Source organism: Vanellus vanellus, assembly GCF_965231255.1.
Source record: "Vanellus vanellus genome assembly, chromosome: 19".
NCBI lineage: Eukaryota > Metazoa > Chordata > Aves > Charadriiformes > Charadriidae > Vanellus > Vanellus vanellus.
The window spans coordinates 8,431,089-8,455,175 of record NC_138924.1 but is presented as its reverse complement, the minus strand read 5'-3'; the positions used below and the strand labels follow the sequence as shown (position 1 = coordinate 8,455,175).

General features: G+C 38.4%; 1 protein-coding gene across 1 annotated transcript in view; it reads left to right on the top strand.

Moving 5' to 3' along the window:
- The window catches only part of NCOR1 (nuclear receptor corepressor 1), a 75,633-nt gene that overhangs the window by 33,813 nt on the left and 17,733 nt on the right, over positions 1-24,087 (top strand). The window contains exons 15-31 of the mRNA XM_082493275.1: positions 6,423-6,553; positions 7,068-7,285; positions 8,999-9,061; positions 9,699-9,838; positions 10,578-10,704; positions 11,942-12,497; positions 14,492-14,621; positions 14,918-15,113; positions 17,377-17,550; positions 18,470-18,630; positions 19,012-19,132; positions 19,250-19,351; positions 19,846-19,943; positions 20,794-20,962; positions 21,536-21,676; positions 23,067-23,150; positions 23,662-23,918. Of these exons, the coding sequence (XP_082349401.1) occupies positions 6,423-6,553; positions 7,068-7,285; positions 8,999-9,061; positions 9,699-9,838; positions 10,578-10,704; positions 11,942-12,497; positions 14,492-14,621; positions 14,918-15,113; positions 17,377-17,550; positions 18,470-18,630; positions 19,012-19,132; positions 19,250-19,351; positions 19,846-19,943; positions 20,794-20,962; positions 21,536-21,676; positions 23,067-23,150; positions 23,662-23,918 (2,868 nt within the window). The remainder of the gene's footprint in view (positions 1-6,422; positions 6,554-7,067; positions 7,286-8,998; positions 9,062-9,698; positions 9,839-10,577; positions 10,705-11,941; positions 12,498-14,491; positions 14,622-14,917; positions 15,114-17,376; positions 17,551-18,469; positions 18,631-19,011; positions 19,133-19,249; positions 19,352-19,845; positions 19,944-20,793; positions 20,963-21,535; positions 21,677-23,066; positions 23,151-23,661; positions 23,919-24,087) is intronic.

Here is a 24,087-nt window from a genome sequence, read left to right as displayed (position 1 = left end):
ATTGTTTCATGTTTACAACTGTCTTGCTGTCCGATATAGCAAGTATAATATATGCATGAGGGGGTAAAAAAAGGAAAAATAATTATTTTTCACTTACTGCATTTTTGCCCTATTTAAACTTAAGGAATCCTGACCTCAAGGGTGTTCTTGGTTAGTTTGCTTTTAATTCTGTGGAATATCTTCTTCTTTTACACATTTGTGACTTTTTTTTCTGTATGAAAATTCATTTTATTTGAGGACCCTGCCATAGACATTGAAGTTAACATTAAAACCGATGTTGGAGCCGACAGAAATTAGGTTTAGCATGTGACTTGCAGTGGAAAATAAATAATCGCTTCATAATGTCAATGCTTGTCAAAAAGCAGAAATTAATAGTGAACTTTATTTGGTGGTCAGGCTCAAAGTCAAACTGGAACTGGCAAGAAGAGACCAATCTAGCGCATGGAAATAAAAGATTCTGCTGATTCAGGAAGTATTCTTTCGGAAGTTTTTTGAGGAGAAGAGAGCTGCATATTATGTACAAAAAGCATATTTATACGTTTGCTAGGCTACCAGGGTTAATATGGATATTGGAAAAAAATATATTAAGAAACAGGTATTCAGGAAGTACTGAAAATAGAATAAAAGATATGTGAGTGACGAGGTTAGGAAGGAAGATCATATATGAAATAAAGTACATGAACAGAGCACTAGCTGTAACAACCAAACCTGCAGGTGTTTTGAGTTTGTATCCTTAAAATGAATTTAACAGCTGGCAACCGGTATAGATACGATGTGCTGAAGAAATGCGCAGTGCTTTGTTTGAACTGAAGCTTGATGGGGGCAGGAGGGGAGGGTCCTCTCAAATTCAGGGCTTTAGAAATCCGCAGACCTTAAAATCTGAAGAGTTGTGGGTTGTTGGATTTAGTCATATCTCAGCAGTGATAGAAAAAGAAAATTGTTGAGACTTTGAGGTATTGTGACTACGCAAATCTGTATTGAAGTGCAAAACAGCAAATTAAGTAAATATTACATTTCTGGAAATTTGAATCCGCTTTTCTAATAATACGGGTTTTCTGAGAGTCCCAGCAAATGTGTTTTTTATATAAAAGGAAATTGCTGCAAACAGCTTCAGTTGATAAGTTGATCCTGTTCGCTAGACACAGTCATTGTGGTGTGTCTCTTTGGTGCTGTTGTACTTAAACTGTTTAAATTACAGTCTGGTGTTCTAAGAGAAGAGATCATGTCACAGAAGACTTATCTTGTCTGTACCCCACAAATTATGGATTGCTTGGGATAAGGTCATTTTCATTATGCACAGGATTTAGTTAGAGCTTCTACATTGACTAATTGTGAACTGCTGTGAGGGGAGAAAATACTCGGAATCTCCTGAATTTTGCCAGAACTTCTGTTAGACTTTCTAAGCCTAATAATGCTTTTCAATAGGGAAAGTGTATTGTTGTGTGACATGGGATGGTGAAAGATTTGATTAAATTATGGATGTATGGCAAATTCAAAGAAGATGGAAATAAACCAGATTTGTTCAAAATGTAGACAATCGCTGTGAACACTAAACACAGGTAATGCCGCCGTTTTAAGTGGCGCAGTTTCATATTGCCGTATAAAATGAGATTGGTGTGATCAGAGTAAGTATACACACATTGAGCAATATCTTTGCCTCATGCTGTTCTTCTGCAGCTTTTCTAAGAGTTGAGGAGACAGAACTGGCTCAAGCTGTAATGCATTGTAACTGTAAGTGTTGAGATATTTAGACGATCATAATTGTATATTTAAATGTCTTTCAAGATTGTTAAATTTTAGAATATTGGAACTGGTAGAATTCAAAAGTTAGACGGATTTATCAATCCATAAATTATTTGCTTTTCTTGGATTATGCATATAAACTAGAAAGATTTTCATTACAGCCTTGTACAAGGGCATAGATTTGTGAATTTAGCTCACTATAAAAGGAAACCCAAGGTGCTCTGCCTGACTTGGTAACTGCTCCCCAGAATACTGATTTATATGCGAATAACTAAATGTGTGAGTTGGAGCACTGAAGCTGCTATTGCCGTTAGTTCAACTGAAATTACTATCTCTTTTTGAATTTTGGCAGAGGCGTAGGTCTCAGTTGCTAGTTTTTGATCCATGTGAAGTACTGCAGCAGATAACTAGGCTTTGGGCAACTGCTAGCCGGGTTACGGGTGCTCTGTGGTAACGATGCAGGCACGTGTCAGACTTTATAGATCTGAAGAATGTTGAGGTATTCTTGCAACTCTAAACATGCTAAGTGGGAAATGTTGCCATTTCTGGAAACTTAAATTCAGCAGTATTGTAGTTAGCGTGTTTATTAACACTGTAGGAAGGAATTACATGGTACCAAAAATCATATTTGTGTTTCTTAATTTTATTAATGATTAATTAGCAACATCTATATCAGCTCGTAAAAAAGAACTTGAGAGTGTTGAACTGCCTTGCTTGCCAGAATCTTTATCTTGGAGTTGCAGAATGCAGTTCATCCCCGCTCTCCCTCCCACACCCCACCTTTGTTTGAAGCCGATATTTTTTATATCGGAGTAACAACCCGAAACTTCCTTGCTGATGGGCAAAGACAAGTCGTGTAAGATTTATGATGTGCTTCAAGATGTGCTTATGCCAATAACAGGTGCTTCAGCTTAAACTCTTAATAGTGACTATGCTTTTAAAAATTAGAAGCCAAGCGAATAGAATATTGCGGTGGAGAAGGTACTAATCATGGTAATGATGTTGAAATCCTTCAGAGAGTGTAGTGAGTACAACTTGACTCCAGTTTCAGTGTGGAGGCTTTTACTTTACAGAAGCTGAACGCTAAATTAAGGCATGTCAGGTTGTGAGATGTAAAGCTTATTGAATTCTGATATGTTTTTATCCTCAAATAGGTCTAGAGAGGCCTATTTGTAGAATGCTACCTAAACTGTTCCGGAATGCTTACAGAGGCGACTAAACAAGGGCGTCTTAACCAAATGTGACTTTTCAAATGAAGAGCAAGTTTCTAACGTAGCAGTGGCAGAACACGTGGCTCTATGATGCTTTTGCATCAATTATGGAAAGTTCCTGAAGTAACTCATTGAAAGGAGGTTTTCTCCCAGTCAAGTTTCTCATTGAAATTTGGCGGCGGAGCGGCCGTGGCTGAGGGGGGTGTTTCTGCCTCTGGCTGCCTGGGGAGCAGAAGTGCCCGTCGGTGGCTGGAGCCGTGTGCCGTCGCAGCAGGTGGAACGGGCCGGTGATCTGACTAGACAGAAATTTGCTGTATGTCGGTGACGGCCAATCAAGCCGAGTTCGGTGGGGATTACCTCGGGTGACCCCGGCGAGATTAAAAGGTTGGATGTGAGATGGGCAACTCTGCTGTAGGCAGCTTAAGTGGCAGAATGACACAATTTCCTGGAATAAACACGTTGCCGGGTCAGGCAGCCCCCGCTAAAGAGCTGGGTGGTGTCGGTGCTGGTGTGGGTTTTGTCCTTTTGAATCGTACCCTGAGTTAAAGCCCGTCCCCATGCCTGGATAGTAAAAGTTTTAATCGACAGATGAATGTGCAGGTACGTCGCTGACCGAGGCTCCAACTGTTTTAAGGTTTGTGTTTAACCTGCACTTGACCTATTGATTATGCATGTTAAATAAATTCACTGTGAAACAGAGAATCCTGTTATTTACAAAGTGTGATGTTAAGCTAGCCAGGCAAAAAGAGCAGAGGCTTTTCAGCAACTGTTTTGTAAATAGATTATATGTAAATTACAGATTTAATTTTTTTTTTTCTCTTCTTCTGAAAATGCAATTTTAAGCTCCTTGCTTTTGAGGCCAATCTATCTAGCACGATGGAAATAAATTATCTTAACGTGTCTCTAACATCTTGCTTGAAGGAAGTTTTCGCATAACCAAGTAATGCCAGTGTCTGAAAAGCTAATTATTTGCAGCAAGATGATAGTGGTTAGTGTTTGGGTTTTCTGCTCCAGTTCACATTATTAAAATGTCAAAAACAAGTCCTTTTTGTGACGGTTTCCAGCCTCAGTTTTGTTAGTGAAACAGTGACACCTGCTGCTACGCTTATAGGAAGGTTGATCGCTCTGTGAAAAAGAAAAGCCTATTTTGAGGAAATTTTCAGTGGCCTGTAAAATCTGAGCGAATCATGTCCTAGAGCAGCAATCTTGTAGATCTTTGTCTTTGTCTTTCCATGAATTGCCAAGCGTGCTTTGGGTATTTATTTGAACGGTAGCTTTATATAAATATTAAATGTATTTTGCTTTTTAAAGTTGACTGGCAGAGTCTAATGGTTCTGCACACACCAAATTTGAGCGGAGAGCATCTGGGTATTGCAGCTCTTCCGAATGGGTGGCTGGCTTGACGGAGGTGGTTGACGAAGGTGGCTTCTTTAACCCATTCAAGCCCCGTCGGTGTCCGTATCTGACTCCCCGCCCTCTGTTATGTTCCATAGTTTCTTTTGAAAACATATTTAAGGTAGAATTTAAACTGTAATCATCCATTTGAAATAAACTTGGATATTTTCAGAGAGGAGGAAGAGAGCTCTTTCTTTCTCCTCCCTCTCCCCTCGCATTTAACTGGAGTCCTCCTCGCTATACCCTCACCTGCGGCCTCAGGCTTTCTTTTCTCATTCTTCTTGTGTGGGGGCCGGTACAGAAGGTTTGGATTTTTCTGTGGCGCTCGGAAGATCGCCTTGCTACAGATAGTACGCAGCGTGAATGGGCAATATGGATTACGCTCTAGATGCTTGATGCGGGTTGCTGGCTTTTGAGGGCCATCAGGAGAATGGATTCATTTACCATTTGCTTCATGTAAGGGTTCTGGGAGTTTGGGGGAATGGGTCACGTGACTTATTGGCAGAAAACTACTGCTTTGGTGTTTTAATCTGGAGAGGAAGGAATTTGCAGGCGCGCTGTGGACAGAGAAATTTGGCAGTATTGGAAAGCAAGATGTTTTGGCCGTGTGCAGATATATCGTTCTGGATGGCAAAAAGCAATGTTTAGGCAAAAAGCAATGTTTAGGCTCCTAAATATACTTAGAGAGGGTTGCAACTCTAAAACTTAAGGAAAGCTTTTCTGTAGCCACCCTTGGTAGATCTTTCCTAATAGTTGGGAGTTGTTTTTTTCTGTATGAGCAGTGTCATTTTTTTCTAATGCTTTCTTAAAACATCGCAGGATATTTGGCTTGCCAAATGTTAGGCCACCTTTAACAGTGAAGTCAGACAGGGAATGCCGGGGCCATTTTACTACTTTGTGCATAAGGAATAGCAAAAACAATGCCACAATTTTTTCTTACCTTTTTAGTTTTTTTTTTTTTTTTTTATTAGCAACTGTAAGGGACCATACCGGTAATTCTATGTGATCACGTTAAGTAACAGAAATTTCTTTCATTAATTCCTGTTTGAAGCAGATTGTATGTTCTGAAAAGTTTAAATCGAATTCATGTGCTTTCTAAAACGAGATACCCTTGCACATGGCAATCATCTGGATTGCATTGAAAGATAAGGAGCCAGAGTCCCTTAGCAGGCGATGTGTAAATAGTGTTTTGCACAGTTTTCCTTAGTATCATAATGGGTAATGGTAATTACTTTGTCATTTGTCAGTGCTTATGTACTTGTAAAACTATCATCTCAATAAAGACTATAGTTTAGGAACTAAATAAATAATGCTAGGCTATAATTTTTCTTCAGTAAATTCATTGGAAACATAAGTCTAAACTTCCTGACCCAACTTTTTGAGCAATTATATTTCTCAATTACTAACGATAGTTTTGAGAAGATGGCTTAGAGTTGGTCATAATGTTCATGCTACAAGATCTTCTGCTTCCAAGTTGTGAGCTATCAGGTTCTGCTATTTTAAAACAGACAACGTTAAAAATAAAATTTGAGAGCAGTGACACCATTACTACACAAGATGTTGGTCAGACCTCTCTAAGCACTTTTAAAACATAGCTGTTCATTTTAGTGACCTACAACAGCACATGTATTTGTTGACACATGTACGTGTACATTATCACCTCTGTGCTGGTGCTGCGAAAGAAGCCTGTGCCTCCATGGAATTTATAAGACAAAATAGCGTATCTGAACGGGGCAGCTGACCAGAAGAAATGTAAGGGAAAATAAATTGAGAAGTACTGAGGATATATAGCTAATATATAGAAAGCGCACATTCTGTGGCAAAGGGGACTTCTGAAGTCTGAGAGGTAATGCTTGGAACATCGTGTTCGTTATGATTTCAGGGCACAGATAGGTGGTACAGTGTTTGGCAGAGGTGTTTTACTGTTACGTTGACCGGAGTGCAGTGGCAGTGACCTAAAATATTATTGAGTGGGAGGTAAGACAGCATCAGAGTTTCTGCTGCTCTGAGTACAAGTTGCTGCACCTTTGTGTGATCAAGTTGTTATAATGTTTAAATCCCATTTCATTTCAGCAACAAATTACTCGTCCTTCTCAAGAAGAAAAGGTAGAAGAAAAGGTAGAAGAGGAAAAAGCAGAAAAAGCAGAGAAAAAAGAGGAGGAAAAGAAAGATGAGGAGGAAAAGGATGAGAAGGAGGAGTCTAAGTAAGTATATGTACTGAAAATGCATTAATTCATTCTAGATTGCAGTTTTTTTGCAAAGATCAAAACAGGATCCACATTAGCCTGACAGTGAAAGGTGGGCTGAAAACTGTTTCTATTCAGGGTAGGGTTTGTGATTTAAACAATTTTTTTGGACACACCAATTTCTCTGTCTTCCTGAACTAATCAGACTGGCAGAAAAAGCCATGGCATTATATTTTTGCACATGTAAAAATTTTCATGTTTTGTTGGTTTTGGGTCTTTTTCATATGTTCTATCACAATGTTTGTATTTTGTTTGAAGTTGATAATATCATGTATCTATGTTATTCTCTAGCAACTGTGAATCGCGGGCAGTATGTGAATTCTGTTTCACTAAAGGCGTCTTTTAGGTTTGTGGAGTTTTGTTTGTGGTTTGGTTTGGTTGGTTGGTTGGTTGGTTTTGACATCCATACTCAGGAATATCTGCCCATAATGGCTGTCTGAACATGACTGAATTATATTTTAACTGTTCCCAGAGAGAATACCAAAGAAAAGGACAAAACTGAAGTTGCACCAGAGGAAACAGAGGAAAGGGAGCAGGCCACTCCTAGGGGCCGAAAAACTGCCAATAGTCAAGGTCGTCGTAAGGGCAGAATCACCAGATCAATGACAAATGAAGCTGCACAAGCAAATGCTGCTGCAGCTGCAGCCACTGAAGAACCACCACCGCCTCTTCCACCCCCGCCAGAACCTTGTGAGTGGCATTTATAGGACACTCGGGGATCCATCTGGTCATCAGACTCTTCACTGACATAAGGCTATTTTCTGTGCATGCGGTGCACTTTTCTTTTTTTCTTTTTAGCATTACGTGTTTATTCTTAGGCCTGCTTGTAATTTTGTGACTGTGTGGTACTGTTAAACTTCACGAGTGTAACTTCATGAATAGTACATGTGTAATCAGATGACTCTGGTAGAACCAAGTGGGGGAAAAAAGGCAGTTCAGCCTTTCTGTGATAACTTTTTGCTCTCTTTGCAGGGTTAATGATGGATCTGTAGAGATCCAAATGCCTTTGAAACAGATTGACTTACAGGCTGTAGCGCGTAGAGGTTATTGTTAAACAAGTAGGCTTGATGTTTGAGTACTTTAGGGAGTTTCATAATCTGAAACAGATCCTAGCAAGTTGTTTTTGTTGTTGTTCCTGCATTAGATGGCAAGAGACTTCTTTAAAATAAAATGTTACTTTCTTGGTACATATGGTTAGAAAAGACTACGCTGTCTCTGGCTGCATTTCTGAAAAGGCTGACATAATTTGTGGTGGTGCAGAAATACTAGCAAACAGAATACCCTCTGGCTAGTAAATAATTATCCAGGATGGCGGGGCACTTTTTTTTGTTGCTTTTTTTTTTTTTTTCTTGCAGTACTCTGCTGTGGCAGAGTTTGCTCCTAGCTCTTCAACTGGGTATTTACAGGCAGCTGCTATTCTAGAATTTGTAAAAACTCTTTTGTTGCTCAAATATTCTGCATATCCTAAAGAACAGATTAAGTGAGCAAATTAGTTCTCGTTTAACTGTAAATGTCAGATTGTGCTAGATATTCTTGCTCAGCTGATACGGTGGTTTTTTTGTCAGCAGATAGACTAAGGCAACAGTGGGTTTCGCTTTTGTCATTTTATTTTTTTTTTTTCCTTTTTTTAAACCATTTTTGCAGGGTTTTATGGAAAATCCAAAAGAGCTTTTCAGTGGATCAGATACTTTAACAATCGAAGTAGGACACTATAATGGAAGTTGTTGAAGGGTCCACGTTGCATGCTATGCATAATGGCATATTTTATGAAAAGGAAATGGAGGCTGTTGCAGCTTAATGCCATTCAGAAATTTAAACAGAATGATATCAAATCCAGAGAAATGAATGAAAAGTATTTTGCATTGAATCATACTGAGTTTCCTGCTTGGTTTTACTTACGGCTTTTTGTTTTCTTTTAGTTTTCTTTGTTTGTCCAGTAGGACACTTAGTGAATACAAGAATAGGAGATTTTTTGATACCCACTCATTAATAAATAACCATTTCAGTCTTTTCCACAGCAGTTAGTGAAATAAGCTGGGACTAGCTTGTAACATGTTGGAACGCTGCTTTTAGTAGTTAATGGTACTTAGTGACAGTTTTAATAAAATTTTAGTGGTAAATATGTTTAAGTTACTTACAAGTCTTCCTTGAGAGATAATTAATCACAGTTTTGTAGGCCGAATAGTCTTGAACAGTTTGCTCTGCTGAGATCATGGGGGCTCCTACTATATTTCTAACTTAGTTTAATGGAGACTGACTTGTTCCCATTGATAAGAGCAGCTTTCCCAAATGACTTGAATAAGCCTTAATGTAAATAGATTAGTTGACTATGGGGTGCACGATTGCTGCTATAATATTGAATCCTGGTCTCTTCTCTGATCGGTGTCTTTGTTTCTCTTTCAGCTTCTGCAGAGCCTGTGGAGACATCTCGCTGGACAGAAGAAGAAATGGAAGTTGCTAAGAAAGGTAAACCCTGTAAAGCTTTTGACTTACTTCTGAATACTTGTATTTACAAAATTATGATAAATCACAGCACTCCTATTCAGTAATTTGTTGCAACACTAAGACAAAACCAAGCATCTTTAACACACAAAATCAATATTTGGAGACTAATGTTGATTTTTTTCATATGGGCTACTTAGAACTGTTTGATGTACTTGGGCCATGGAAGTCTGTGAAACAGACATGAAAGTGTGTATGTCATATGTAAATTTTCAAAGTTACATGTTTATAAGTTACAAAAATTCCTTTTGTGTAAGACATTCTTTACATAGAAAAGCTGATCTAGTTTATAACTTCTCTAGTCATTTGGCAGATACTGTCACCTGCAAATTTAATGCATAAAGTCAACATTTTAGCAGAGGTGTTACATATCAGCAACAGCAAAGAGTTAATTTTGAAGGCTTCATAAGCAGACATTCAGGTTGACACAGCTTTTTTTCACCCTGTAAGTAGTTATAAAATGCATTGTCATAGTGAGAGTTCTCTTAAGGACAGCAATACTTCTGTATCTTACGTTCCCATAGACAGTGTTCCATTTATTTGGGTTTCAATAGCTGAATTATTTGTCATAGTAAATATTGGTTCTTACTTGTTTGAACAGGCCTGGTGGAACATGGACGAAACTGGGCAGCAATTGCCAAAATGGTTGGGACGAAAAGTGAAGCTCAGTGTAAGAACTTCTACTTTAACTATAAAAGGAGACACAATCTGGACAGCCTCCTCCAACAGCACAAACAGAAGGTAAGTGCAGTGGGCATTGGATATTTTGCAGGGGAAAACTTGGCATCTTTCTGAAGTCATTCATCACGGTTCACTAAGACTGTTTTGCAATCACCACTTGTTTCCTTTTCCACTTGTTTTTGTGTTGTGACATAAATCTCCTAGAAAAGGCAGCTGATGCTCACTGACCTGTGATACTAATCAGTTCTTGCTTTAAAATGCAATAGAAAATTTTCTATCAGATAGAACACTCAAGCCTGAAGAATTCCTTAGCGCTCTGAAAACCACATTCCTTATCAGTAGACCAGCAACTATAGAAGTTCACGTCATCACTGTCGAACAGTTACCTTGAAACATAATAAGCAGTAACCTTACAAAACAGAGCAAGAGAACTGGTAGAAGACCAAGAACTGAAAGATTTGGGACATCTAGAGTAGAATCCTGAGCATTGGAATCCTCTAAACTGTGGTGTTACCCTAGTCTTCTCTCACTCAAGTGAAGAGCATCAGCGTCTGTGTTCACTGCAGTAGTTCTGTTGACCCCAAACATATCTTGACACAGTGGTTTGTTCCCAAACTTACTTTTGATCAGAGCACCAAAAGCTGGCCTGAAGTTGAAAGTGTGCCCTTGTGAATGATTCTGTGCTAAATAGATATTCTCTGCTGTTCATTTCAACCTCAGATTGATAAATGAGAATGCATGTAAAAGGAACTAATACTTGCAAATTTTCAGCACAATGTAAATGCCATGTCTTTATCAGTCTTCGCGAAGGCCCCGTGAGGAGCGAGATGTATCACAGTGTGAGAGTGTAGCTTCAACCGTGTCGGCTCAGGAGGATGAAGATATTGAAGCATCTAACGAAGAAGAGAATCCAGAAGACAGTGAAGGTAAATTTTCTGGGAAGGAAACTTGCATATGCACAAAAAGGGACATATGTTCTGTGCCAATTGGGTGCTCAGAAAGCTGTGTTCTGCTTCATAATGTAGAGCTCAAATGCTATGTACCAGTTAGATTTGAGCAATTGGATCTCACTTTAGTAGTTGTATCCGGAGGGGAAAAAGTATTTTCAGTATTGAGCAGCCTTAAGATGCAGCCTTAAGCCTTAAGTCAGTCTTGGCCAGCCTTTTGTGAAGCTATACGCAATAGAATTCATAAATGAAGAATTGGAGAATATGGCTAAGTGTTGGGGATTTGGGGTTTTGCTTGGTGTTTGTTTTTTTTTTAAGCTACAGTGTGTGTGTGTAATTGAGCAAATTGTCCATTTCTATAATAAGGCAAAATTAATTACTTGTTTTACAGATGGGTAGGTTAAAATTGATGGTTCCTTATTGCATCCATTTGTTTAACAAACATTCTTAAAATACTGATGTAGTTCTAAAGAACGAAGATTATTATCAGAAGATAAGACTTGAATATAAATCCATGTTCTAGATGTTGCCATAGTTTTTCATAAATGTTTTTATTTATCTAAAAGCTATTTATAATATAATAGAGTTCATGAACTAGGCTGAAAAGAAGAAGGTTCTTTACTGCAAGAATCAATACCCTTCTTTAATTGGTATCCAGTTGTCTATGCTGTTTCCACCTTTCACAGAGCAAAGGCAACATTTTCAAGAAAATAATGGTAATTCACAAAGGAAGGAAACTAGAACTGTTAACTTACAGCAAGAATTGCAAGTCAGCATGTCTATAAAACGTGACTGATTTTCATGTAAAATCAGTGTTTTGCCACTTCTGCCAGTGATGCCTCTAAAACATGTTAATCTAAATCATTAAATCTGTGCTTTAGGTACTGTGAATGTTCACTCTGATCTTGTAATAAAGCTGCATCATATATAGAAGTACCAAGTGTCTGACACACACAAGAGTTTGCTTGGCTGGCTCTCTATAAGGTGGAAGATAGCTAAGTAGTCTTATTTCTGCAATTCCAGTCTCCCTCCTTAACCTGTATCTGCTGACTTGTGGTAACTCTCCTTTGTGAGTCAATTCTTCAGGGCAATTGTCTTGTGTTTTGGGACAGCAGACGTAAATTTGATTATTTTAAAGAAGCAGTTCATCGAAGTCTAGTTAGATTTTTATTAACGTTGAATCTTTATGCCAAAACTGTGGAGTTTTTTTCCCCAGGTGCTGAAAATAGTTCTGATACAGAAAGTGCTCCATCTCCAACTCCAGCAGAACCTGCAAAACCAAGTGAAGAAACTCCATCTGAGAGTGCTGCTTCGAAGGTAACCGCTGAGGCAACAGCAGAACAAGAATCTACTATCAAACCTGCAACCAGCACGTCTCCCTCCTTAACATCCCAAGGTGTATCAACAGCTGAAAGTCAGAACCCTGAGCCACAGGTTAAGGAAGAAATAAATAATGAAGCAGAAGAGCCTATGGAGGTTGACAGTAGAAGCCATCCAGTTGAAGCTAAGCCTGTGATTACTCTTCCAGTGCATACCAAAGTCGAACCTGTAGAGCCTGAAATGAGGCTACCAGAGAATATTCAAGTGAAAATAGAGAGTGATACCAAAGAGAGAGAGATGGAAAAACCCAAGGAAAAATCAGAACCAGAGGAAATGGACTACAGTCTGTCACAACAAGTCAATACTGCGAGACAAGAATCCCATTCAGATAATGATTCGAGTGCCACCTGTAGTGCTGATGAGGAAGTTGATGGAGAACCTGACAGACAGGGGTGAGTTTGTTTAGTAGTGTTCAAATATTGCGGTCTTCAAGAAGTTGTTTTTAAAAGTGGCTTTACTTAAGTGAGCCAAAAACTGTCATCAGTAGTGACATTGTTGTTATGAGCTTCTACTTAGGGAAAGAATTTCCAAAGAGTCTTTGCTAGAAGTGCAACAGAGGGAAAAGTTGATTTTAAAATTTTAATGAAAAGCCAAAAGAAGGGTCTTCTAATGCAAAATTCCATGGTGATAGACTGACTGGGTAGGTAGCAAACTGGCACGACTACCTAGAAAGCTAGAGAATGAGGGAAATCAAGCCGTTTGGGATCTGTTCAGAGAATGGGAATTCTGTTAAACAATTATCTGGAAAGGACAGCAGATTACTGAAACAATGAAGAATTGCCAAAGCAAGAAAAGAGATTCAAGATGCTTCTGGCATGAGTTACCACGATAGGTAGCTCTGTGGTACCTCTCATGGGAGGGGGAAGGTGTTGCCTCTACAGGGATATTCTGATACACAGCTATTTAAAAGATTGGTGACCAACTTAAAAAATAATGTGGGGAATTTTGTAAGTGCCCCCATCTATCCACTAAGAAGCTCAACAATGATTGTGTAACTGAATCTGTGCTGAAGTTCTTTGCTTTAGTTTGCTTTTGTTAGCTTTTTGCTTTTACACAATACTTAAGAACAAATCTGCATGTTCAAATATAGATTTGGAGTATTTTTATAGTGTGATTGGTTAGTGTGGGACAGTGTGTGGGCTCTCCATCCTCTTTAGTGAAAAACTGTTTGAATATAGAGCCCAAAATCTGGAGATGGAGTTGTTTTAATTGATTCTTGCTCTCACGAACTAAGTTTAGGAGAATGCATCCAAAACTCCTTGAATTTGACAGGGAAAACAGCCTGAGTATATCTTTTAGTAAGAGATGAAACTTGCTTTAAAAAAAAAAAAAAAAATCTAGGGGCATAAAATATTGACATTTTAATTACTTTTTTTACATTCTGCATCTATTCGTTTGCATAACCTCTAAAGTCCTGTACCCCATTATTGTCATTGAACCATATTATATCAATAAGTAGAACTGAATCTCTTGAAAGCTATTAATAATAGAGTAGTGGAAGTATTTCTCACTCTTACCAGTGTCTGTAAACTAGCGGGCAAGTGTCCTGAGAAGCGGATGACCTCTTTCTCCGTGGTGTGCAATGTCTTCATGCACATACTAGTTCCTGGGAACTCGGCCTTATACTCGTGTGGGTTATCCACAGCGTTTATAGGGCTTTAAATGGACAATGCTGCATGTCTGTGGAACCGTTTTGTCTTTTGGGGGATGGCTGACACCACTGATGATATCTGAAGTCTTTTTAGTGTTCTGCTGGTGCAATTCCCATGTAACCATAGCATTGCGTCGGAGGCAATGCCCTCTCCCTCCCTGTGGTCTTAATATACACGCAGTATCAGGCATAGATGTTAAATGTCAAAAGTATCCAGTATCGTTGTTTTGCATGTGCTCTTTGGAAGAGTGCAGTTGATGGTGTTTCTGCACTTTCTTGCCTCTTCAGGCATCATCTTTCCGCTTCACAAATATATCAGCCCTCCACGTGAAAGTAGTCTATTGTATACTACTGTCTATTTACTTCCTGTGGACTAAATATATCTAATGTTTTCTATCTATTTTTTTCAAAGCATTCTTTATAAAGTAGGTTGCATTCTTGCAGTACTGTGCATATAGAAACAGCATACATAAATTTCTGGTATTGGAGATTCTGAACACTTCTTTTGGTACTTCTGCATATTATAAAAATCCATCAGCATCTGTTGTCTATTCTACCAGATGTGCTGTGGGAAAAAACACAACATGATTCTGATTTTTCAGCTATTTGTCCGGTGTGTTAAATGTGTTGGTTTTATGAAGTTGAGAGGTATACTTCTGCCTGTAAATTTTTTAAGATGTTTAGTCTTGGTCCTTTTTGGTGATATTTTTCCCTTCTTTCTGTCTCTTTTTCCAGTATCTTCAGCAGGGAGTCAAAGCCTTCACTGTTAAATCCCACTGGGTCAATACTGGTATCATCCACAATAAAGCAAGGGCAGATGGACCTGCAACAACTTCACCACCGAGCTGCTGTCATACCGCCTATGGTATGAAGTGTTTTAAGTCATGTTAGAAGGGGTACCTGCTGTCCCTAAAACTAGTTGCAACACTAAAGTGGCAAAAAATAATGAAGAAATATATTTGCTTTGTTATAATACTCTTGAGGGGATAAGTAAGTTAAGTACAAACAAATATGCAAGTAATAGCTTAAAAACAGGCATGGACCATTTGAAACGCTCATCCGTAGACTGCAGCTGCTGCAGTGGAGGTATTGAGCAAAACAGTTACTGAAGTAAGTACCTGTATTTACGTGCCTGATGTTAATACCTTCCCCTCCTTGTAGGTTTCTTGTAGTCCCTGTACTGTTCCTGTTGGAACGCCGGTGAGTGGTTATGCCCTCTATCAACGGCACATTAAAGCAATGCACGAGTCGGCGCTGCTGGAGGAGCAACGCCAGAGGCAAGAGCAGCTGGATATGGAGTATCGAAGTGCTGTAAGCCCTTGTGGCGCTTCCAAGAGCCCTAATGTTGAGTGGGAAGGTAGGCGTTTTCACATCTGTCATGGAAATAACCCGGCATTTTATGTCCGCCTGTTACACTGCTGCCTTGTTTAAGAGTGAAAGTTTAGTGTACCAATAATTAACTATTGCTTTCTGATGGCACTCGATTGAAGGAACCTGTCTACTATACAGATCCTGCTGCAGTTACAGTCTTGGGAGAACTGCATTGTAGTTCACTTAGATAATGCAGAAAAACTGGGTGAAATCCTCAAATGAGTTGTTCCTACAGAGAGAGATTCAGAAAGATTAAGCATGCAGGTGAGAGGACCCAGATAACTGCGTGTTCTGGGGCAGCCCCTTTCAGAAGCTTAAGGTGAAGATGGGAGAGAATTGCTAAAGGAGCATGAACACGATTAAGAGGAATGTTTTACTGTACTAGAGTACGTACGTGACATTGAGCCCTGGAGGAGGGCACAGAGGTGTGGTAGAACTGTCACGCTTTAGCCTGTCTGTCTGCAGAAGGGCTGTGTGAGAGGTTTGTTCTTTTGGGAATATGATAGTTGGTTGCTTTTGTGTATATAGAGGATAGTTGGAGGCAGGGCTTGAACTGAATTCTGGGATCTGGACCTGTGTTTCCTGCGTGTGGCTCTTAGTGTGATCTTCAGTACAGAACAAGGCTAAAACTGCTCACAGGACCTGTCGGGGTGACGAAATAAGGACATGTCTGTTACCGTCGCTGGTTACAGGAAAGTGATTCAGAGGGACAGTGTATGCTACATCATCCAAATTTCTGTGTAAGAACCAAAGGATGCATTTATTAGCTTTCATTAGACATTCATATTATGCTTTCTCTCCTTGTGTATCGTCTATATTTTCATTCTTTGAATTGAAATTATTTTAATTCTATCAACAGCTTGGAAATTACAAACAGCTTAGCAGAAGATTGGTTTTTTTTTGTGGAAGAAAAGCATATCCTATGGCAGTCCCAGTTCTGTACTAAGTGTGTAACTTTTACCTCAACTTTCTTTACTAGAAAAGGAATAGGTCCTGTACTTTGTAACAGGGAAATAAACTGAGTGAGGTTAACGTGTTGAAAGTTACAATGTTAGAGATATCATCACAGTTGCATAATTCTGCATTTTTAGATTTTATATTCTCGTGTGTTGTTTCTGTTGTCTCCACAGTGTTAGAAACATAAACTATTGAGTTCTTTGAAACACGAGTATTCTGTATTTAATATGCATAACAATTTTAAATTATGTTATGAAAATGCTTCACCTTAAATACTTTTACCTAAGTAAAATGAAAGAAAAAAACATTTTTTGTCTGTTAAAATAGTGAGAATGGAGCTTGTAGATTTGTGGAGGGAAGAGTAAGATTGTGGTTTTCGGAAGTTGCTTCTTTAGGTGGAAAGCCTGGGGTTGCTTAAAAGTACCATTTAACTAAAATACTACCCGAGTAACTCTTGGTATAGGCAGAACTGTATTTTGAAGTGTGGGAAAGTTCTAGGGCAAAGTGTCTGCCAGCAAAAATCAAGGTGGTTATTGAGGCAGACAGAGAAGGAGGGATAACGTGGTTAATGTAAATGGGTTCTACAAGCCTGGACATCTTAATCTGAAAACTAGAAGAGGCTGAGATGTCATCAGATCATTACAACAGCTGCTTCCAAAGACGTACGGTGCAGATGAAGCTTGTCCACCCACTGCTGCATGTGGCAGAGCACCCGCGGTCTGTTTAAAAACCTTGTACTGCATACATCGGAACACTGCCTCTCTTGTAGGCATCTTGTCAAGCTAGAGGCCCTGTTGTTGAATTGGCATTTGACAACCTACATGATACTTTACCATGAAATAAAACAGTAAAATCTTTTAGAAAGCTATTACGGGATGACTAGTGCCATTTTTCTTTGACTATGGAAGGGGGGCTTTTCGTCTGGTGGGATTGGCTGAACTTGCATGTAAACCTGGCTGGTGCACAAGATTTGGAAAGGAATCTTCTTTAAATGAAAATCTTTTTCAATAGTAGAGCTATCACTTAAAGGACCTAAAGGATCCAGATACTGTGTTTCACATATAGAAAGTATGAGAAAGTTTTTCAAAACTTTGGATATAGAAATATAGACATAAGAACATATTAAATTAAGCTGTACCTTAATACTACTTTTTTAATTGAAACATTTGTACCTGATGAGTACAACTGACATTGGAGTAGGTCCTATGTTAAAATTGTACTGTAAACTGGACCTTTTGATTCCAATTTCTAATCCAAGATTCTTTTCTTTCTCATAATGTTAACCTTCACAGGAAAACCAGTGGCCTACATGCCTTATGCTGAGGTCAAGCGAGCAATAGAACAGGAAGCACAAGTGCAAAATACAGCAGCAAGGTCAGCGTCACCATACAGGCTGTCTCCAAGAGAAGTCAATAAAGCCTCTCCCCAGCCTGATATGAATGCAGCTCGCTATAGTGTCCCGCCAGGTAAATGTTTTGTTACCTCTCATAGTGATACGTGGTCTTCCTTTGGAAGCTGGGCTTCTGTGACTTGATGTAGTATCAAAAATTATTCTCTAAACAGTTCATGAATTAACAAAAGAATGAAATAGACTGTCTTCTGTGTGTGTGTGTAAATAGGTGCTTGGTATTTTTCTAGCTCCAGTTAGGTTGTATTTTTGTTCTTCATTGCTGCACCAGTTGCATAACATGTATTTTTATTAACCAAATAGGATGATCTGAAAAGTGTTAAAACAGCATAGGGACAAAGTCATCAAGAGTTTTTCAGCTTAATGCAAGTACCATCATATTCATGGGTGGCCTTTCTTAGGAAATGGGGAGTTAAGGAAAAGAGAAACCTGCTATCTTTGGCATTCTTTACTGACTGTAATTGCTCAACATTGTAGTCTGAATGTTTTATAAAACAGTGAAATAACTAACAAATCTTAATTCTGAAACTTGGATGATTGCTTTTTCCTCCAGAGTATCATGTCATGCTAAGAAAAGACAAAATCAGGGAAGCTTAGATTATACTTGATTGAGTTGCATTCCATTTAAACAACAAAAACTTTCTTGCAGAATGGGAAAACAACAAACAACTTGAATGTACCCTGGGCTGTTGTTTTTAAAAGCTTAGTTTTCAGAGTCTGCAATTCTACAGTGCAGCTTTTACTATTTCTTTTTGAACTTTGATGCAATGTTAGATATTTTCCATTCAGTTTCTATGCATAACATACACTTGGACAACTCAGAGTTGTAAATAGAGCTAGATAGCTTTTGGGTATTGTGAAGCAATTCCCATCAGAAATTGTCAGATGAACTGTGCTATTTCTGTTCTTCTTGTGTCTCTAACAACTAGTAAAGCTGAAACAGACTGTAAAGTTTAATGTACAATTTTTCCCTCAAGTTCTCCAGCCAGCACCTCACCAAGTAATAACCAATATACCTGAAGGAGTCCGCCTTCCAACAACCAGACCCACCAGACCACCACCACCGCTCATTCCATCCTCCAAAACAAGTGTGCCATCAGAAAAACCTTCCTTCATCATGGGAGGCTCAATCTCACAAGTAAGAGAAATATTATTTGGAAATCTGTGCTTACATCAATTTTTTGCCCTTTCACCAGCCTTCAACATCTTGTACTTGGTTATGTGTTTGCAGCATTAGCACTACAGTTGCCACCTTTAAAAGTCCAGGAATTACAGGCGCCTTAGAAAATATATTACATTGCAGTTATCTAGTAGCGTGGTTGAGGATGTTCATTTTAGGTGAACTGTATCTCCCAACAGTGACACCGCACTCCCGGTGTTCTGTGCTTTCATACTTTGCAGTAGTGTACTGCAGCAGTTTAAGATAGGATCATAGTAGTATTGGCATTCTCCTTTAAACAAAGATGTGAATCTTCATTCCAGAAACAAGAATTAACATATAATATATTTGTTGTTTCAGGGAACACCTGGCACTTACTTAACATCCCATAGTCAAGCTTCCTACACCCAAGAAACGGCAAAGCCATCAGTGGGTTCTATATCTCTTGGGCTGCCAAGGCAGCAGGAGTCAGCCAAGTCTGGTAAGAAAAGAAAAGCTGATGTGTATTTTATATAGACATTTAATGAGTTATGTTTAATGAGTCATAATTGAAGAAAAAAAAAAACAAACAATTTTTTCTTTTTCTTCTTCTGAATAGCTTCCTTGCCCTATATCAAACAAGAAGAATTTTCTCCCAGAAGCCAGAATTCCCAGCCTGAGGGACTCCTGGTCAGGGCACAACATGAAAGTGTGGTTCGAGGTAAAGTCATACAGATTAAGAAAGTTTGTCAGAGCCTGAGAAAACTGAGAGAATTAACTTCTAGAGCTCAAACTGCTGAAGTGTTATTTTTAAGTATTATATGATTAATCTGCTCCCTATTTTCCGAGACGTGTATTTGTAGCTAGCTCCTTACTTCATGTCTCATTTAAAAACATTTCTTTCAAGGCATGCCAATTTCAAAATTCAGTTGTTCACTAGGGCATAAACAGTGATACATGTGAAATATCCAAATACATCAAAAGAAAAGAAACTAAATACCGTGGATTAATGCTGTAAGACTTTTAGTGTGTAAAAGACTATGTTAAAAGAGAAAATAGTCTTAACTGCCTCAAATGCATGCTGTTAAACTGAAATTTTCCCTGTATTTTAGTGTAAACTAACCATTCTCACCAGAGTTTTTAATTATTTCACATAGAGTAGCTACTTTTTTTTAATTCTCTTATTTATCAGAATGTCTTATTATTTCAAATCAGGTACCACAACAATACAGGAGGGAAGTATAACACGAGGAACTCCAACCAATAAAGTTTCCGTTGAGACCATTCCTTCTTTGAGAGGATCCATAACTCAGGTATTTTTCCCCTTACTGAGAGGGTTGTAGCAAAACAGCATATTTAAATTATCAATGTGAATGTATTTGCATGTCTGAAAAAGTAAATTAATATCACAGAGTAGGAACTGCCTTGAAAAAAGAAATGTTAGTACAATCAGATGGTCAAATCCCACTATTGCTGAAGTCAGCATTACCATGATTTCATCTTCATGTATATAAGTCTTTAAACTTTTCAAATAAAATCCCCAGAGGCTTTAGTATACCTAACTGAAGGCTTATTAGCAACTTCTGTGAAAGCAGCATCACACCTGAGTTCCAATATTAAAATCAGCTGTAACCGGTCCTGTGCAGACGCTATTTAAATCCAAAAAAAGTAAATTAAGCCCTTTTGTCGGATCATTTTTGAAATGCCACTGTTTTGGTTATTTGGGATCTCTGGTTACAGATGGCAACAGTAACAGTTCTCCACTGAGAAGGTTTCATTACTTTGGGTAGAAATAAAACCTAATGGCACCAATAAGTATGTAGTATATGTTATCTTCCCCCCAAATGGTGTTATAGGGTAAATATTATGGGTCAAGAAATACTTCTGTAGTATTGTACTCACTACTTTTCTTTCTGTATTTTTTAACAAGGTAGCAAATTGCCTACAAATAATCTTAGTAATATTTATGTTAAATGTCTAATAATAGAGGCAGAAGTTTAAGCCATACTGCTTGATAAAGTAATTGGTTTTCTAGATCTAAAAGATGTTGTGGGGTTTGGGTTGTTTTGTTGGTTTGGTTTGGTTTTCATCTCCCTTCACTGCTGCCCATTCTCTTAAATAAATACACATGTTCTGAATTATATTTGATTGATTTAAATGCAGGGTACACCAGCTCTGTCCCAGTCTGGCATAGCAGCTGATGCATTATTGAAGGGAACTATCACCCGTCTAGCTACAGAAGACAGCAGCCCGGAAAAGTGCCGAGAGGAAGCGTCAGCCAAAGGCCATGTTATTTATGAAGGCAAAAGTGGGCATATTTTATCTTATGACAGTGAGTATTTGTATATTCTACCTGATCAAAGTCAAGGCTGCTGCAGGTTCTGCTTTTATAATCTGTACCTGAAGTATATCTGATTCCAAGTGGATAGGTGTCACCCTCGGTCCCCGGGGTGTCACGCGGGACAAGTATTGACCTGCATGTGGTTTTGAGGGTATGAGAATTAGTGATCCAGAAATTGTTCCTGTGTTCTGAAGAGTTTCTTGTACTATGTATTTAAAATATAGTTAAACTATTTAATTTCTGTCCCACTTATTTCCAATTTGTCATGGAATACTTTTATTTTGACAGGTTACATGAGCAAGTTTAAAATGATCTGTGTTAAAAGAAATGTATCATTTAGCTTTGAACTTTGATTGAAATACTGATAAATAAGAAACTGTTTGAACAAATACATTTTTAACAAACTGCAAAAGATCTTTTTAAGGTTGAGAATTAATGTTACAATATTATACTGAAGTTGTGTTGTTAAAGTATTAATGACCTCTGGTCTCGTTAAATGTAATGTTCATGTGTCTTTGTTTTATTGTCCACATCTCCTAACCTTGCTCTTGTAAATTTTGCCAGCTATTAAAAATGTTCGTGAAGGAACAAGGAGTCCAAGAACTGCTCATGAAATTGGTTTAAAGAGAAGCTATGATACAATGGAAGGAAATATAAAGCAAGGAATGTCAATGCGGGAGTCTCCTGTGTCCGCACCCCTGGAAGGTAAAAACAGCTGCTTCCAAGACGTTTTGTGTTTTAGCCAAACTTTTTGCATTCATGTAAGAGTACTTAGAGTTATTTTATGGAGCAGACTAAAAAAGAAATTAGATTTAAATCTTATTCTACTAACTAAATGCATGTAATAACCACTACAATTAAGGCACGCTGGAAATATGACTGGAGTAGATACTAGTTTTCCTTTTTGTTTTGCTGGTATGTTACCATAACTGCAGGTAGTTCAGCTAGCACGTACTCCTCTCTGGAGATCTGACAGGTGTAGCTGACTCGTCACAGTCCCAGCGGGTTGTCGCAGAGCTCAAACAGCACTGAGTCATACTAGCGTGGACTCCATGGAGACACCCATTCAGGGAAACATTGGTCTCAGCCATGGCAGAGTAACTCGGCAACACGTTGGCGTGACCTTTTGCATTCCTGCAATAAACCTCTTAAATTATGCCAAGCAAAAGACTCGTGCAGCTGCTGTGTCCTGCTTCAGGGCGTCCCTAGTATTATTTTGGTTTAGTAAACTGTAATCAAACTAAGCCCGCAAAGTCAAGTCAGGCCATTATTTAACTTTTCTGATCGTTTTTAAAAAATACAAATGAAAGAAAATGTTTCATGCCTAAACTATGGAGTCCTACTCCTTGAGTGCGTTTTGTCCCATCTTTGGGTAGCCCTTAAGGCTATTTTGTGTACCTTTTCATCAGATGGAACAATATGAATAAGAGGTTTCTAGACTGTATATGGAAATACAGTGTTGCCGTTAAATTGCTGATCCATTTGGCTTGTCGTTGGGCTCTTTTGGCATACGAGAAGCTGCTCTGATACTTTTATGCTATATCTCATCACTCTGACTCATTTTCTGTCCTCAAACTGTGGAAAACTCTGAGTTCTTTGGGTGTTTGGTTTAGATTCCCACTGTAGGAGTGGTAAATTCCACTCTTCCCAGATGATTCCATGTGAACTTTGATTAATTTGGAGGATGCTGAGGTATATTTTGGGGTGTTTTTTTCTCTTTATTCCACTTCCCATCACGAACACCTTTCTTTACTAGCTAAGGAAACTGAAGTGGAGTGTAAGAGAAGCAGTGACTGCTTTTGGGGCAAGAGTTAAGCTTAATTATAAAAAATACCATGTGCTTTCTAAATATGTTAAAACTTGCAACAATGTAATAACATGAATACTTGAACTGAAAGATATTTTTTTAGGGCAGGATGGTGTTTATAACGTGTTGATACAATGCCTGGCATACTGAGGCTCAGCCCTCTGGGCACTGCTGTGATACAGATGCTATCTGTAATGTATGTAAGAAGGAGGAGGTTTCTGTTGTTTTGGGTGGGGTTTTTTTTTAACACTTGTTTAATTCTCTAAATTATGTTCATTTTAATTTTAGGTTTAATATGCCGTGCACTGCCTAGGGGTAGCCCACATGCTGAACTAAAAGAGAGAACAGTGTTGTCTGGCTCGATAATGCAAGGTAGGGTATTGCAAGTTTAGAAGGCAAGCATTAATTGTATCCTCTGGATTTCTGAACCTTAAAACCCTTAGTAACAATGGTAACTGTGTTAAAGGTGGAGCTTATTTTATTAAACATATTTTCAGAGCATAAATCAGCAGCTTTCTGATAGGCTGCATATAAAGCTAGCGTGTAGACATAGCATTTTATTTGTTTTTGGAAAACAGACTTTTTTCATATGAATAATTGGTAATTGGCACCGGGGTTTTTTTTAACGAACACTAGAATTGGGAAGATGTATGCTATTTCCTTTGTTTCAGCATCTGACGTTAACTTGGGATGCTTTGAGTAATTGATTGAATATTTGTTCAGTGTTATTTTTGTGGCGATTTTTTTAGTCTTCAGAATATATTATTGTAGACTGTAGCAAACCAAAGTTCCTGTGTTATGGCATGTAGCTGATTACTCTGCTTATGAAAAAAGAGACTTAGTAATTATTAATATTAGTAATGTGTCTCTCTTTCTATAAAAGGCACACCAAGAGCAACACCTGAAAGTTTTGAAGAAGGCTTGAAATACCCTAAACAGATTAAGAGAGAGTCACCTCCCATAAGGACATTTGAAGGAGCCATTACTAAGGGGAAACCATACGATGGAGTGACTACTATAAAAGAAATGGGTCGTTCCATCCATGAAATCCCAAGACAGGACCTATTAAGCCAGGAGAGTCGCAAGACTCCTGAAATGGTGCAGACGACCAGGCCAATTATAGAAGGCTCCATATCTCAGGTAAATACAAGAAGCACTATGAGTTTCATACAGTCGCTTACAGACTCAGTAGTGAATCAATTCAGGGTATTTGAATAACGATGGGGGCGGGGGGTGTGTTTTAAGAAAGCTACCAATTTACAAAGCTTAAAAATACTTTTTGTGTATTAGAAAAATCCTGACACTTCAC